We start from the raw sequence: 17,200 nt of genomic DNA on the forward strand, positions 1-17,200 counted from the left end.
GTGTACAAACCTCCCCACATCTTCATCTACAAGACAGAACAGAAATCAGTGCACCAATTCACCTATGGGGTACTCTACTATTTCCTCTGATGCCAAGTTGGATAGAGATTGACAGCAGATTGGCCAAAGCAAACAGCGCCTTTGGCAGACTGTACAAACGAGAGTGAAACAACAAGCACCTGAAGAAAGCCACCAAAATCAGTGTATACAAAGCTGTGTTTCTGACCACCTTCCTGTGAGTCATGGGTAGCATACCGCAAGCATCTACGATTCCTTGAAAGCTTTCATCAGAGATGCCTACATCGTATCCTTGGCATCCACTGGAGCAACGTCATTACCAATGTCAACAAAGTAACAAGCAAGCAACAAGCAGACATCCCCAGCACTGAGACCATGTTACTGAAGACACAATTACGATGGGCAGTACGTGTGTACAGAATGGAAGACCACCGCCTGCCAAAGATCATTCTGTACGGCGAGCTGTCATCTGGGCGACGACATGTAGGGGCACCTCTAAAAAGGTACAAAGACAGCCTTAAGTCATCTCTGAAGGCCTGCAACATGGATCCCAGACACTGGTCTACCTTAGCTGCTGACCGTGTTGTTTGGAGTCACGCCGTGCAGCAAGCTGTCTCTGCCTTTGAAGTTACGAGAAGAACCCAGTTGGAAGACGAGAGAAAAGATGGAAAGAGAGCAGCAACAGGACCCCACCACTGATCAAACTTTTACCTGCAACTACTGCAGTCGGATCTGTCTATCCCGCACCGGCCTCGTTAGTCACCAGCGAGCCTGTAGCGGCAAAAGTGGACAACAGCCTTTAAATAATTCGTTAGCGAAGCCAAGCTGAGAGAGATTTATTTGCTTGGTTTAGAGGTCTGGTGAGTTAATTTGGACTTTTTTTATTGGATCAAGAGAAGGAGATCAGAATTCCCCAGAGGCCCAGGGTATAACCCTGCGGGACACCAGAAGGGACAGGATAGAATCAACACTACTTTCTTTCAACTGCAATGAATGAGCTAAACAGCGAGTTTTTCACATCAAGGGTGACGTATCTTAATTATCTATGCCAGGGTATAAGGATTTCTCCAGAGGCCCCAGGGCATAACCAAAACCCAGGGACACCAAAAACTACATTAACAGGGTCAGAATCAGCCCCCACTTGTTTTACATGCGAGTTGAGCACTCTATTGAGCACTCTGTTAATCCAATTTTATTAAAAATTGTTATTTATATACAACCGTTTTAATGACATGCAAAACAATATCTCAAAGGTAGCTTAAAAGAGGATGCACAGAAACTGGTTAAATATAAACAATTATATCTTTCACTATTATTTACCTTTTTAACTTGTACTGTTGAATACTTTTTGATGTCATAACAAATATTCACAAATTCACATTCATTGTTCCTCAATGTATAACAACTGCAAGACAGTCCCCGGGCATCAACCAGACTTAAGCCCTTACTAAAATATTGAAAAAACACTATAAATGAAACAATTGTAATACATTTGATTTTATAAAATCAAAACGTTTTATTTAAATGCCACACTTAATATCACAGTTGATGACAATTCTCAGCCATTTCAATCCAAGAATGTTTGTCAATCCTTTATAGAGTTTTACCAAACTTTACAAGTATAAAAATATCTCCAAAGCACTATGATGCATTGGAACAATGCTTTTGATAGCAAAACAAAAAAATATGTTGGCAATTTGGCCATGATATGGGGACAGGAAGCTATATGAACATGTATTACTTGTTAGCTTGCTGCTGGTAGACTCTTTCCCAGTGTCTTTTTTCAGTTATGACCCACTGCTAAAGAAAGAAAAAAAAAACTGGAAAAGAGACTACATTGTACCAGCAGCAAATACCACGGGAAAAACATTGGAGCAGATCACTTCTGGTGATCAAGCCTCCGTCGAAGGAAGCAAAAGCTACAGCATTCAAGTACAATTTGGTTTGGCCAGCAAAATCTTCTCACTGAATGAAGATGTTATGTACACCATTTTATTGACTCTCTGTAATAAACCAGTAACCCCATGGGCACTACCCATCGGATCTGTAAGAATTAATTTGATTGGTTACATATAGGGATATATCATGTAATATGCCAATTAGAGATATGGTAAGAATAGTTAGACTGAAGGGGATGAAGCTTTTAAATTGCTAAGAAATCTAAAATCACTCAGCTGATTATATCATGTAACCATGCACGTATTTTGGGGGGGCTTTTAGCTTAGCCTCGGGTCAAAGTAGGGGCGGCAAAAACGAAGGGCGGCGGAAGAAGAAGGCGGCAAAAAAGAAGGGCGGCAAAAAAGAAGAAGGCGGCAAAAGAATTAGTAAAAAAAAAAAGAAAAAAAAATTTGAAGAACTGTTAAAAAAATGGTACTATACATTGCTTTTAGGGCGCTAGCTCCTAAACGCCTAAAATCCTTCTTTTTTTTTTTTTGCTCTTCACTTTTTCAAACCACCGAAAAAAAATTGGGTCAACCTTTTCGGGCTGTATTGAGGAAGGGGCAGCAAAATGTGATATTCTTCAGCCCCCCGGGATAGGAGCGGCCACGGTACGCCACTGGTAACTGACCAATCTCAGGCACTGTAAGAAAGGGAGTAGTGCAAGTGGGGGTTAAATACACTATATCATTGTCACCCTGATATGGCAGTGACGTTGGCTCACATTCCATTGGGCGCAGCATCAAATCCTAGCATTTGCTCAAAGCATTTGGGCACACATGCACACGCATGAAGACATCGCATACATGTATATGCTAGCGAAACAGCTGCTTCAACATGTTGACTTCACTGGTATTCCTTTCAATCTAACCAGGTGGATGTGACTTCATAAGAGCAATGTCGGGGATTATAGATCACAATTTTTCAATCGATGTAGAGAGATGAGGTCCCACCAACAGCCATTATAACGAATGGTTCATGTTCAACTAATTCCAGCGGACGGTCTGTGGCTAGTAAGGAATCGTCTTTGACCATGCGCTGATTTGGCTGGTCAGGAAGATATTTAATATCCCGAATTTATAATATGCCTACCAGTTCCATCGCATAACCGATTTGCTAGAGAATATTTGTTACCATGTTTAATAATTTCGTATTTATCGTATAATAAAATGTGGCCAAATGTATATTTGTGTACATAGTGTGTGGATCCACTCTTCTACGGACTTGGCTACTAAGCATGTCAGGAAGGATATGGCGGTATGCTGACCTGGGTCAATATGTTCTGGGCAGATGAGGTCCGACCAATTGCCTACAACCTTTTGTGCGATCATGTGTGACAGGCAATTCCCGATAATAATAGAAGTTCCCTGATCTAACTTGCCAATATCCATAACCTGACGTATTACCAAAAAGATTAGCTTTAAAGAATCCATACTCCACATAACTAATAGCCCTATACATAAGGCTCTGATAAATCTGACATATTTGCGGTATAATTATGGTATACCCTGCGCACCATGTGTTTTAGGGTTAGGATTATTGGATTAGGGTTAGGGTTATAATTAGGACTATGGGATTAGGGTGGGTTAGGGTTAGGGTTATAATTAGGGTGGGTTAGGATTAGGGTTAGGGTTATAATTAGGGTGGGTTTAGATTAGGGTTAGGGTTATACTTGTGCGCAGAGTATTCCAGAATTATTCCTTAATTCCGCCATCATTTATCGGTAAGAGTCCAATATCGAACGATAATTGCATCTTTAGCTTGACGAGCATTATAAAGATTTAGAGATGAAATCAAAACTCGACCGGTTCCTTCCGGCTTCTATTGTTCTAAACAATGGAAACCAGATGGAACTGGACGGAACCTGTGGTCAACCACCTGTAGAGTTTTGGTTTCATCCCTTACACTTGTATATGTGACCCTTCGCAGGGCCATAGCAAGGTTGAAAAATGTGGGGCGGCCATCACAAATATGGGGCGGCCAAATTACAAATATATGCCCAAATTGATATAAAGATATAAAGAAAAACATAACAAATTTCTCAAAAAGTGGGACGGCCATGGCATCCCTGGCCGCCCGCTTGCTACGGCCCTGACCCTTCGCCACAACTGAGCCCGGATGTCGCAAAACTTGATTTTGCGCTACAGTAAAAATTGGCTTGAAAGGTCATTCCGATGAAAAATGAGATTTTTAAAGATTTGAAATGATTAATATGTTTTCTTACACTAGTCCAAGTTTCATTGCAAAATATAGAGTAGAAACAAGTAAAAAACCTAATTTTCTGAAGCTTGTCGTTGTAAACATATTCCTAAAATTGAGTAAAAAGTGTTTTAGAGCGTCGAAATAATCGTGAAATTTGTCCACTGCTACGAAAAATTCTCTCGTTCGAGTGCCGCCATGTTTGGTATTGCCGGAAAGTTTGGTGGTAATAGCATGTATGGAAGGTAATGGTTGCTATGGTCAAAAGTTGTAAATCATTTAAAATTGGCAAATTTTGAAACCCCTGACTTTAAACTGTGTTTTCTCGGTTTCGCGTTTTGAAACCGTGACACCTTTGAACGACCATAACGTTACTTCTAGATATGCTATGAAGCTGGTTGAAGTGTTTTTTTAAAGCTTATGGTATGGCCTTTGCAAGTATGCCAAAACCTCAAAATGGTCTAGCGGCGACATCCGGGCTCAGTTGTGGCGTGGGGTCACATATTCGACGGTAATAATAACTCTTGTAGTGAGGGATCAACATTTAACCACAAATTGCCTCAGGCAAAACTCACTTGGGAACAAAATACCATGTACCACACAAGGTCATTTTTATGTAACTCTTTGACCCATTTGTGTTATGTACTCTAATGACATCATTGTGATCTGGTCAACTCATTGACAGATACGAACCTCAGGAGGGAATTCAATTTTTGATCAATTCTGCAGTGAAACGTAATGGCACTTTAAAGTTTACAGCCCCATTCCAGAAAAATACATCACTAATTTTTTGGAATTAAAAAAATATTATCTTGTTTTGCCAAATGAAACATAGCTAAATCTTAATCCTTTAGTTAGTTCTAACTGGCAATAAAAGTCAATTTTTAACATTTTTTGCAATTTGAGGGAAATACGCCAAAACATGCAATTTTGCATATTTTTTTACAATTGTAGTCACAAAATTCTAAGACTTGGCACAAGTCTAAGCATTCAAAATCTTGAGGATAGACTAAGAGTTATCTCATGATATTTTATGTTATTTGTGATAAGGCCCAAAAAAATTAATGGTTTGTCTCAAAGCTCACGAGTGCTTTTTTTTTTTTTTTTATTCCCGATTTTTTTCATGGTATTTGGAGAAAAATATCTGATTTTCGCCGAATTTTTCTGGAAAAACTATAAAAAAAAATAAAAAAATTGCAATAAAAAAAAAAAATCTGCATTTCTTTTTTTTCAAATCTCTCGATTTTACAAATGATGCCATGAAGCTTTGAGACAAACCCTTTTTTTTTTTGGCCTAATTGGTTTAAAAAAGATTCAAAATGTGTTTTCCAAAAATTAGAATGTATAACTTGAAATTAGTTTTCATACAAGTCTTTGGGCTTGATTGTCACAGCATATGTGAAAAAAAACGTTAAAAACGCATGTTTTAGGGCCTTATTTCCAAAAATTGACCAAAAACTAAAATCTAACTTTTGTTGCCAGTTAGAAAGGATTAGAATTTACATTAGCTATGTTTCATTTGGCAAAACAGGACAATATTTTTATTAATCACAAAAAATTAGTGCTGCATTTATTTGGAATAGGGAGTAACTATTGTCCATGAGAATCCACACTTTGCCAGTGACTTATATGCAAGTTAATGGAATCGCGTTTACGCAATACACACTAAACTTGCCATGTCTGGAACTTGTGTGCTCTACACCCGGGGGTGTCACTCCCATTGTGGCCTGTACACCATCTGCGATAATAAAAACGTGTAAAAAGGGTAGTTTTTCGTGGGTAGGCACGATACAAGCGTATCGTGTTTAGGGTGTCAAAAACATGAAAAATTGGAAAAAAGGGTAGCAAAATTGCAATGTGCTAATTATGCGGAAAGGGTATGTAAATTGGACAGATGGAGAGATAAATGTGAAAGGGGGAATGATCTTCAAAAAGCATGTTACGCAGTTGCACAATTTTCTGTTCGGGTCATCCGGTTTGCACCAGGTCAATTGATTGAAGTTCATGAATTTAGCCATGGGGCCTGTGAGCCAATCCTTCTTTAGGGTATGAAATTTGATGCCAGGAATAAAATCCCTGTTTAGGGTGTGAAAACAGGCGCGTGTTACCTGTTTAGGGTGTAATTTTAGCCAAGGGTTAAATCCTTGTTTAGGGTGCTTTTCAAATGTTGATTATCGCGGATGGTGTACAGGCCATAATGGTTTACTTTGCTCAGGCAGCTAAAGTTGCCCTCGCAAAGTAAACCACGCGGCACAGACGATGCGGACGCATTGTTGTTAAATGGTGATGAACAACAGAGAAACATGATTGAATCCCTTATTTTAGTAACACTTAAATATGGCGGCGTCTCGCCCCCTCATTGAGCTATACCATACAGTTTCAAAAACAGAAGATGAGTTGACAAAAAAAATCATCCTACTTGTAAGCTTACTTTATCCTTGATCTCTTACTCAGCCTCTCATTTTTATTCTCATTTTTCTTTCTCCCTCTTTTATTCTTCTTCACTGCAATTTCTTCTTCCTCCTCTTCCTCAGATTCGCTTTCCTCCTCCTCCTCCTCATCGTTGTGATTTATCTCCTTCAGTTGCTTCTGTTTACCAGTCATTCTTCCCATACTGTTCTTTGTTCCATTTTTATTAGCCAATCCATCTCTTTTACCAGTGTCATATTTATCAGTCAAACCGTCTCTTTTACCAGTGCCATTTTGATCAGTCAACCCATCTCTTTTACCAGCGCTAACTTGCAACACTTTGTCTGTATCATTTTCAGGTTTCAGATCGGTCTCATTTTCATCTTCGTATTCTATCTCCATAGCCTTTTCGATGTTGAGCACCCTTTCATTCAGAGTACACACCATCACCTGTGTCTGTGAAGATAAAAAGTGCAACAATGGGTTATTCCAGTTGAAATCAATACAGACAAGGAGCTAGCACCACCATCTTTGCACCCATTCCCTCTGGAGGACTATTCCAAACAAACTTTTTAGGTTCCTTAGATGGTCCCAAAATTAAAAAGTGACCGTAAGTATGTAGGGGTCAATCAAAGGTCAAATCAACACAGGGGTCAATTTTCAAACATGCACACCAAGGCATTCCTCTCATCTCATGGAGTCTGAAAAAGTATAGCAGGGAAAGCATGAACAGTGTATTTTATTTTATTTCAAATTGGCCATTTGGCTACACAGTTTAATATGGTATAGGGAAAATGATGAAACATTGGTAATGGGTGTTATCTTGGATTTAATTACCCGCTATTATATATTATATTGATGCATCATTGTTAAATCAATCAGTGCAGCACACTCTGAAATATTGGGATGAAAGGAAGGACAAAAATTATTTTACAAGCACAATACTGAAATTTCAACCCAATTTTACACTCGAATCTAGCCAAAAGTGGTATATGACTCATGTCTCACAAAAGCTCTTCTCCTACTTCATGAGTACTTGTGACAAGTAAACAAATGAACGAATAACAAACGAAACAAACAAACACAACGAGAAGATGGATGACTTTGCTGAATCACTGGCAACCTCTTTTGCATCCCAACTGTATAGCAATTTTGCAACAAATGTTAGCCACAATGTGGGCTTCAAATAAGCTATTCCATTTCAAATCTAGTCATGTGGAAGATATTAAGAAAAGTCTTCCGCAGAGGGAGTATGTTTTTCAAATGAAACTGGCTGGGTCTCATATCCCTGGTTAAATATTTTGAAATCCACACCCCCAACCTGTATATGGCTTTACACACATCTTCCACAACTTACAACTGGAATAAGTATTTCAAATGGAAGTTACCCAATTGTCACTCTAATGACTCTATTCTATTTGAAACCCATGCTCCCTCTGGAAAACTTCTAAATCGTCCCCAGGGGAGGTATGGAATGGAATAGCACAATGTTTAACTTTGGATGGAAAAAATGGAGGAAATTGACATTGTTTGTTCTGGGATGGATAAATGGTGAGTTATTTCATGCGAGTTGTTTCATGGTAAGTTATAGGCATGTTACGCGAGGTGAGTTACCTTAAGACCTACCTTTGTTATTGAATTCTGTATAAACGGCAAGTTATTTCATGCGAGTTATTTCATGGTAAGTTATGGGCGAGTTATGCTAAGACCAGTGAGGTGAGTTACCTAAAGACATACCTTTGTTATTGAGGTCTGTATCTCTCTTGCTGTGGGAAGATCTATCAATGAGTTGCCTACACCAGCTGTTTGCTCTGATGAACCAATCTGGTAGCTGAAAGGAGAAAACAAAATGGCAAAATGGGTTATTCCAGTTGAAATCCACCCCCTCTATGAAAGACATGACCATGATCTTCCACACAGGGACAGGGGTGACGCTAGAGGGGGGCGTGACACTGCCCATACCCAATTTTGTCAGCAAAAATTGACTGTTGTCGTCAAAAGCATATGATTGTTGGCAAATGGGTCTACAATTCACAAAATATTTCCATCGGCAAAACATGCTGTACACCCCTCGAATCATATTGGTCTAGCAACGCCCCTGCACAGGGAGGGTAATTTCAAATGGGGTTACCTGAATGGGTGACTCCATTTTTAAGTGGGAGATTAAGAGTTATGGATTTCATATGGACTAGCTCATTGTATCGGGCATTATACGCCTCGAGACTGGTGTTCGGCCTGCTTGTCTCGATCTCGATATTGGTCTTGATTAAAATGCTGATACTGCTGTCCAAGAAATGTGTGGAATATGCATTTTAATTTTACATTTCCTGTTTAGGCTAAAAAAGTTGTCTCAGAAAATAATGGAAAAAAACAACAACAACCAAGCAGTATGCACATCTTTTAAGTTTGAAATTAATAAGGCTATGCAAGAATGTGCTATTTAAAAAAAAAATGCATTTTTAGGCCACATTTTTGGTTTTCAATTCTTTTCTTTTCGGATGACTACAAAAACCCTTCCAAAACCTGAAGAAACGTGCTAAAATGCACATTTTAAAAGCTATACATGTGTTCAGAGACAAACCTTTTTTTGCTGTGTATGCATTTTATATAAATCATCCAACATGAGCCTCATGCTGCGCACATACCTATTTATCTTTGTGATATAGAGTGTGAAGAGATCCCTAAGATCATCCAGTGTTCTCGGTGTAGTTCTATACATCCGACCCACAACATCTTTGCAAGACTTGCACTGCAACTGTTGATATGTGCTGAAAAGAAACAGACATGGAGAGAGAATCATTAGTTAGCCCATGAGAACTACCTTATTATCAATCGGCCCAATCAGCAACATTGTTAGAATAATTTCACCATGCAAAAAAATTGGGGTGAATTATTTGCAAAGCTCCATTCTGATTGGTGATTAAAGTGAAGATATCACGTAATTGACCAATCAGAGGCAATGTTAGATTGGCAGGTAGTTTAAGGTAAAGGTTCATGCCTGTATTTTACAGGCCAGAGTGTTCATCTCTTTTTCGAAATGACTACATGTAGAGCCATATGTTTAGCCAGTCTATTCTCAACATGAAACAAAGGGAACCTGTACAAAGTAACAAGATTAAGGTAATACACTATTTTAAAGTGTTGCGATTTGGTAGTTCACAACATCTTGCGAATGGTAGTGAGCTTCGGCAAAAAATTGCATTGCTCATTTCCTTGCTAGCGTGTAGAAGAATTCAAATATCACAGAAATGCTTTTATAGGTCCTGTGGTTCTTGAGTTACGTTGTAAAGAGGGCTGAAACAACAACACTTTTGTACACTGTACATAACTAAAATAACAATAAATTAAGCAAGTTTTCAAAGTATATGATTTGTAGAATGAACTTTTGCAAAACATCAAAGTGTTATTTTTCAATAATATATTGATTTAGACAATAAAAATCGAATTTTTTTGGCTGCTTCGACCAACAATACCGCATCTACCCTTAAGAGCGCTATAAATAATGTGATGCATCATGTCGTCGTTAGGCAGGAAAAACCTCCTACCGGTATGTACTTGTGGCCCCTGAACATGTTTAAAATAAACTGCCAACAGGTTACATAGGAGGTTTTGCTCTAACCATATTCAGGGGCCAATGACACATAGGTTTTTCCTGCCCAACAACGATGTTGCAAAGGATTCTGGGAAGGGTAAGATATCTTCTCTGATTTCAATTATTAGTTTTGTCGTTTGAGTTTCCTGGTCTTAAAATTTATCGTGATATGATCGATATCACATCGCGATAAATTTTGCCGCAATATTGTGACAGGGAAAACCTTAATGATAACATCCCTACCTGCCCAAGTCGATCCCTTCTGTTGAAGTCACAAGTTCTTTTCCCTTCACTACCATGGAACTAACACCTGCATTGTGAGAAAAGTAACAAATTGTTAGTGCTATGTTCAATTGTAAAAACTTGTATACTGTGAAGAGTGGAGATTTTTGAGCCCTGTAAAAACGCACAAAGTTTTTTGTGGGATGCCCATTTCCTGACCAGGTTTTACAGTTGTGCGTCCGTTCGGACGCAGAGCTTTTGAAGGCTAGCGCTAGCCCGAGATGACGTGTTTCCATGAATCAATGGGTTCGTTATTTATGATAAGAAATAAGGTACCGGGTACTGCTAGAATGTATTTCCTATCATATACTGAACCTCTTGTCTTGAGTCACTGAAATTCAGTGTAGTAATTGGCTTCCTTGCCCCAATAATATACATAACTTTTGTTATTATTTTTTGAGAAAAATGCAAAAATAGTCACAATCACAAATTTACCACAGCGGTGTACATGTAGTATCCCCTTAAAGTGTTCATGTGTTTAATTATTATGGTCTAGTACAGACCCGGGTCTATAATAGAAATATTACTTGTATTAAACTAAAGCTTACAGTACCGTACATACAATCATAATGTATACATGTGTAAGGTAATTTATTTTTATTACGGCTGTAGGACAGGTCAGCCCTTACTAGAGAACTTTATATAAACACCTAGAGGTAGATCCTTGTCATTTGAATTGATTGGTTGATTGTAGGCCACATGTCATTCAATAAATAAACTATTTTAAATGCGATTTTTACTTTTTCTCATTGATGCAATCGCCCGTCATGATCGGCTGTGCTTACATGTAGTACTGATTACTTTGCATTGGTTTACACAGTGTCATGCTTTGACAGCGAATCCCCGAGCGAATCCGACGGACTGGATTTTGAATGCAAATTTTGTCTCTACATGTAGCCTTGAATGTGAAGCTATCGGTGAGCAAATTTGTGGCTAGGTTTCTCGAGCAAGTCAGCCACTGTTCGAGTGTTCGTAAGACACATGATATGGGGAGCGGAAAACACCAAATTGGTGTTTTATGACGTTTGACATTCTTTTGTCGCGAGCGACAAGTCTTTCAATTCATGTGAGTGTCCTTGACTATACTTCAGTCACAGTGGTCTTGATTGGCCCAATATTTCCCAAGCTGAAACGGCCCCGGAGGTTGCTCGAGAAATCTAGCCAAGAATTTGCTCACCGATAGCTTCACATTCTAGGCTAGAGACCATTGCATTCAAAATCTAGTCGGATTCGCTGAAGCGTGACACCGTGTAAAGCAATGGAAATTCAGAAGTAAACACAGCCGATCACGACAGGCGATCGCATCAAAAATGTTGCTAAAATTACACTTCAGCAAAATTTTAGACTGTCCAAAATATGCAAATCTTGCTCAAAAGATACAGTAACAGGCGACTCATCGAAATAACTTGCATCCAAATTTCAACATTAGCCTACCGGTAACAAAATAAATAACCTCCGGTGCACAACCTTGCACCGCTGTACGACCGAAAAATGATAGCAACGCACTCTACCATCGAATGCGTAACTATCGTGTGCAAATTCAAAGCTAGAGTTCTCGAGTAACCCGGAGGATCATTTAATGGCCATGCGTCGTGAACTCGCAGACTTTGCATCATGATCACACCTTGATTTTTCTGTCACGATGCACCTTTTTTGGTATAAATTGTCATATACTAGGTATCCCAGGCAAACCTTAGTTAACACATTTGCTAGTCAGGGAAATTCGCCGAGACCGGGGCCCAAACACAATGCATATCATAGAAGTTTGAATTTTTTTCGAGAACAGGTCGGTGAAGGAAACCTACATAAATATGTTTTCTATATTTCACTTGACCCAAATATATGATTTTTTATGGTGATAATCGATCAAGTCGCACATGGAATTTTAGAGGGATTTTGATAGCAGTTCCATTAAAAAAGCTGCTATCGCCATGAGACTAAGATCTAGAAACACCCCGTAATGCTGTTTTGGGGAATTTTGCTAGGAGAATCTTTTTGATGAAAGTCAATCTTTGACAAGATGTAACTTTGCTACGGAAAGTGCTATGACAAAAAGGTTTTCAGTGTTGGCTTTCTTTACTCAAGGGCTTTAATTTGATATATAAAATGATGCAGTTTGATGGCACATTTGAATTCACCTAGCATACCTATAGTGTAAGCTAATACTTACTGCGAAGTGTGATGGAATTCAGTTCATCATTTGTCGACACCCACGACATTGAATCTCCCAAAATCATATTACAATGACTACACTGCAGTACCACTGGCAATTCCCCTTGATCTCCTTCCTCTGCATCATCTGCATGATCCTCTAAATTATGTTTTTCTTCTGTCATTTTCATGCGTCGAAAATTTTAAACCGCGGGATTATTTTGCTTACGAATAGCGCGTAGTTCAAAACAGTCTTTGATACAGCCTGTCGCCGTAAAGTACGCCCTCGCTTTTTTTCCTGGTAGCAGGCAATTTATGTTGAGAGCGTAAAATTTAATAGCAGCAGCTAGAAGTTGACATATTAATGAATATATTAAATGGGCAATTTCCATTGGGAACAAACAAATTAGTTAATTAATAGATAAAAAAAAAGTAAATAAAGTGGGCCTATAAAATAAATAAATAAATAAATAAAATAATAAATAAATAAATAAATAAATAAATGAATAAATAGGCCCCTAATTAAATAAACGATAAAGAAATATGTAAATAAATAAATAAATATATAAATCGGGAAATAAATAAATAAATAAATAAATGGGCCTAAATAAATAAATAAATAAATATTAAATAAATCGGGAAATAAATAAATAAATATATAAATAAATATATAAATAAATAAATCGGTAAATAAATAAATAAATAATAACTTCATGCATTCCTGAGACCTTGTTACGCAACTGAAGTTTCATAGCTTTTCATTAGGCCTATGATTTCATCATTCAAATTTCTTCTTTATAAGTCGTGTAACTCCACGTATAAATTCTACGTGTAACTCCACTGCAACAATCGAAAACTCGGCGTAATGTTTTATTTTTAGCAAGGCAGTAAAAATCATGCGACCTGTGTATTTCGCTCAACTGAACAGCAACAATAAAAAGCAAATGCTGACGTACACGAACTGACGTTAAACGAAGCGCACAATTCAATATAAACTAACTTGGCCATACTTTAGGCTGTAGTCTTACACTATGTTTAATACTTTTCACAATATAGCGCATGCACATTGGATGAACTTCAAGGAATTATCTGTATTCAGCAGTAGGCCTATAATAAGTAAGTACAGCAGGGTAATACATTTTTCGTATGCTAAAGTCAAAAGTAAAACTTAAACAACTGTTTTTTCATTCATGGTAGGCCTATAATGTAGGCCTATCCATGGCAAACTATTATTAGTCCAAGCTGAGAATAACTGGAAAGTGTCTGAAAATGGATACATAAAAATTTTATGTATCCATTTTAATATTTAATATTAGGCCTACATGCCAAAAACTGCCAGTCAACGTGAAAGAATGAATGTTCAGGTACGTATAGCACTATTTTAAACTGTTGTGATTTGGTAGTTCACAGCATCTTGCGAATGGTAGTTAGCTTTGGCAACCAGGGGTGCAAATTGTGATTTCTTCCTCAGGAGCAAGGTTTTTAGGCTCAAGATTTCCTCATTCATACCATGCATAAAATAGCTTTATTCTGCACTTCAAAAGATGAGAATGTTAACATAGCCTGTATATAGTTTTAGGTCTTCGAGCTTCCTAAAAAGGCTTTATGATGACAATGTGCGCACGTAGCGTGCAAAAATTTGGTATTTTACACTAGTTTGGGGTCAATTTTGGTCAGTCATTCCTCTTTCATTTTTTGTCAGAGGAGTACAACTTGTTTAGTGCTTTATGGTTCTTCTTCTTAAATTTCCTCACTATTTTCCAGTTTGTCCTCTTCTCAGTGGCATTAGTATTGATACAATGAATTCCTTCATGACTTTTGTTCCCATAAAATCCTCATTGCTGCCTCTCTATAAATTTCCTCAGATATGATTGCCGCCTCTCTAAATTTCCTCAGATATGAGCCCTGTCTTCATCCAACTTCTTTTTTTCCTGTTAAATTACATTGAATATGGTGATGAATTGTAAATTTCCTCATTCTAACACCAACACCTTCCTCTTTTTTGCTCTTATTTCTTGAACAGTAATGTGAATTCCTCCAAATTTTGCACAACCAACTGTGTCTTTAAAGATTTCCTCTCTTATGGGTTCACTTCCTCACAGCCCTCCCCTATTATCTTGTACCTCACTCTTTTTCTTTCCTCTTTTCCCTCTTCCTCTTCTCTTTTCTTTTCTTCTCTCTCCTCCTTTTCCTCTCTTTCTTTTTCTTCCCATGGCATTATTTCCTCAATTTTGACTCTCATTTCCTAGGAGCGGTGCTCCCCGCTCCCGCACAATTTGCATCCCTGTTGGCAACAATCAATTCATAGCGACTGAGTGTGTAAAAGAATTCAAATATCGCAGATATACTATAGGTCCTGAAGAACCGGATGAGTTATGTTGTAAGGGCTAAAACAACAACACTTTTGTAAAACGTGCATAACTCATTAACAACAATAAATAGTATTTGTAGAATGAACATTTGCAAAACATGAAATTGTTATTTTTCAATAATATATTGATCATCATATTAACGAAAATCGGCCATCAATACCTAGTCTATACCCTTAACTGCAGGGGTAAATAAGTTCGGGCTAACTGACATAATATTAAATTCAGAGAGCAGGAACAAATCAGAACTCAACGGGGTTTGAACCCCGGACCTCACGATTCGCGATCGAGAGTTATAACTGGGATAAGGCCAAATTAAGGCTCTCCAACTCTGACAAACTAAATGGTTTTTTCCAAAGATTTTTTTTTCAAATGTGAAAAAACCTCAAAGTCCTATTCCACTGTATGAAGTGTTGTGTTGAACAATAAAGTGATGCTGCTATTGTATTGAAGTGGAGTAATCTAAGAGCAGGGGTCTGGTGGTTCATCTCGATGTACTCCCCCCCCACCCCACCAGACCGAAGTACGGGGAATAATGGAGGAGGAAGGATGATTATAAGTATTCAGTTGTGTATTTAAAAAAAAATGAATTCCGGATGTTTAAAAAAAAAAAGGATTTTTTGTACTAAAATGCGTGTGGATAAGCTAATGCGAGCGGGAGCTTTGAGACAAACCTTGTTTTAGGCCAAATTTGTTGTGTAGTCGTGTTAATAATGTGTTAATATATTGAAATATTAAAAGACCCAAAGCGATTAATATTGTATTATAATATTGTTTAAATACACTGCTACATGTACCTGCATGTAATAATTACTCAACTGTTGCGTAAAAGGAACAGAGCAATAAAATGAGACGGATTGTTGATTATTTAAAGTCATAATGTACGATCTAAACCTGATTTTTTTTGCATATTTGAAATGTTTACACATGTCCCAACTTGCACCTAAATGGAATCGGCCAAATTTGTTGTCTTTGTAGGTCAACAGAGCAAAGTTCGACATATTATCATAATTTTTAAATTATGATAATATATCCTCCCATAGAACTGCATGTTAAATGGTCAAAATAAACAGTGGGGTTTCTTTCACTTTACCTTGTTATTTCAACTTAAAATGGACAGCAACACTTCCCGGCAATTATTATTATTATTATTTCAACATTTTGAATAAAAAATAACAAAATCAAAATTTGACGGAAATATGATATTGTTGAGTAAAAATTTAATCAAAACTGGTTTTCATTTGACTCATTTTGTTGGCAATTGTTGCTCAGTTCCATTTTTACTCAGCATAAAAAAATTTTACTTTTTTTTTTAAATTTAGAGTGAGTTCACGGCAATGACATCTCGTTATGGACAACCAGTAAGTAATAATACTGTTAAAATAAGGGACCGTTCACAAACACTTGTAAGGGGGGCCTGATGCAAAAAGGGGGGCCCTGAAATTGTTTGACCCTCCTAAAGGGGGGGCATGAAAAAAATGACCACAAATTTTCCTGGAAAAATTGAGTTTATATGCTTTTCTATGGGGTTGACCCATAATTTTCATGTCAAAAAGGGAGGCCCTGAAATTTTTGAGGTCTGTAAAGGGGGGACCCCGAAAAATTTTCGCGATAAAATTTTTTGCATCAGGCCCCCCTTTTACAAGTGTTTATGAACGGTCCCTAAGTGATATACTGTTTAAAAAGTTGTTTAAAACTCGGGTTGTTTATAGTGACTTGCAATAAACAACGTAAACATGCATAAGCAACCGGGATTCATATGTGACCTAAACAATCCTTTTAAACAGCATTTTAACAGTTGGCTAAAAAATGAGTCGCAGTATAGGCACAACTCTCAAAATTGGGGGAAACGGGTGTACAGTCTTAGAAAAAAAAGGTCTCAAGTATTATAACTTAAGGTTCTTTAGATGTCCTGTAAGTTCTTCACATAACTAAAAAGCTTTCTGTAAAGGCCGGAAAGAATCACTTTGGAGTTTTGGCATTGTCCCAGAACCAGTAGAACCCTTGCTTTCCTGTATGTAGAGCCCTTAGAACCCTTGTTTCTAGGAGTGTAATGTACGCATGTAATTATGAATAACAAACTAACAAATCTAATACAAAGGAATCGCAGGATGTGGAAAATCAATATTGTATAGGCAGATATAGTGGACTCAACAAGAGCATAACTGATTCTCCATCTCCGGCTCCAGGTTATATTAGGGCCTATTATGCTAAACGGTTCATCTCATGTGTTCATTTTCAG

General features: G+C 37.7%; 2 protein-coding genes across 2 annotated transcripts in view; one reads left to right on the forward strand and one right to left on the reverse strand.

Annotated features, from left to right (window-relative positions):
- Positions 1-5,477: 5,477 nt before the first annotated feature.
- Positions 5,478-12,833, reverse strand: LOC140157518 (protein Mis18-alpha-like). Its single transcript, XM_072180743.1, has 5 exons — positions 12,609-12,833; positions 10,400-10,466; positions 9,210-9,332; positions 8,302-8,395; positions 5,478-7,020 (listed from the first exon to the last, which is right to left on the reverse strand). Exons 1-5 carry the CDS (start codon positions 12,778-12,780, stop codon positions 6,583-6,585), a joined length of 894 nt encoding a protein of 297 aa, XP_072036844.1. The 5' UTR covers positions 12,781-12,833; the 3' UTR covers positions 5,478-6,582.
- An 879-nt stretch (positions 12,834-13,712) lies between these two features.
- Positions 13,713-17,200, forward strand: part of LOC140157519 (phospholipid scramblase 1-like) — a 46,673-nt gene continuing 43,185 nt past the window's right edge. The window contains exons 1-2 of the mRNA XM_072180744.1: positions 13,713-13,733; positions 16,281-16,319. Coding sequence (XP_072036845.1) covers positions 16,296-16,319 — 24 coding nt within the window. The 5' untranslated portion in view covers positions 13,713-13,733; positions 16,281-16,295. The remainder of the gene's footprint in view (positions 13,734-16,280; positions 16,320-17,200) is intronic.

This window comes from Amphiura filiformis, chromosome 7 (genome assembly GCF_039555335.1).
Source record: "Amphiura filiformis chromosome 7, Afil_fr2py, whole genome shotgun sequence".
In the NCBI taxonomy this organism is placed as follows: Eukaryota; Metazoa; Echinodermata; class Ophiuroidea; order Amphilepidida; family Amphiuridae; genus Amphiura; species Amphiura filiformis.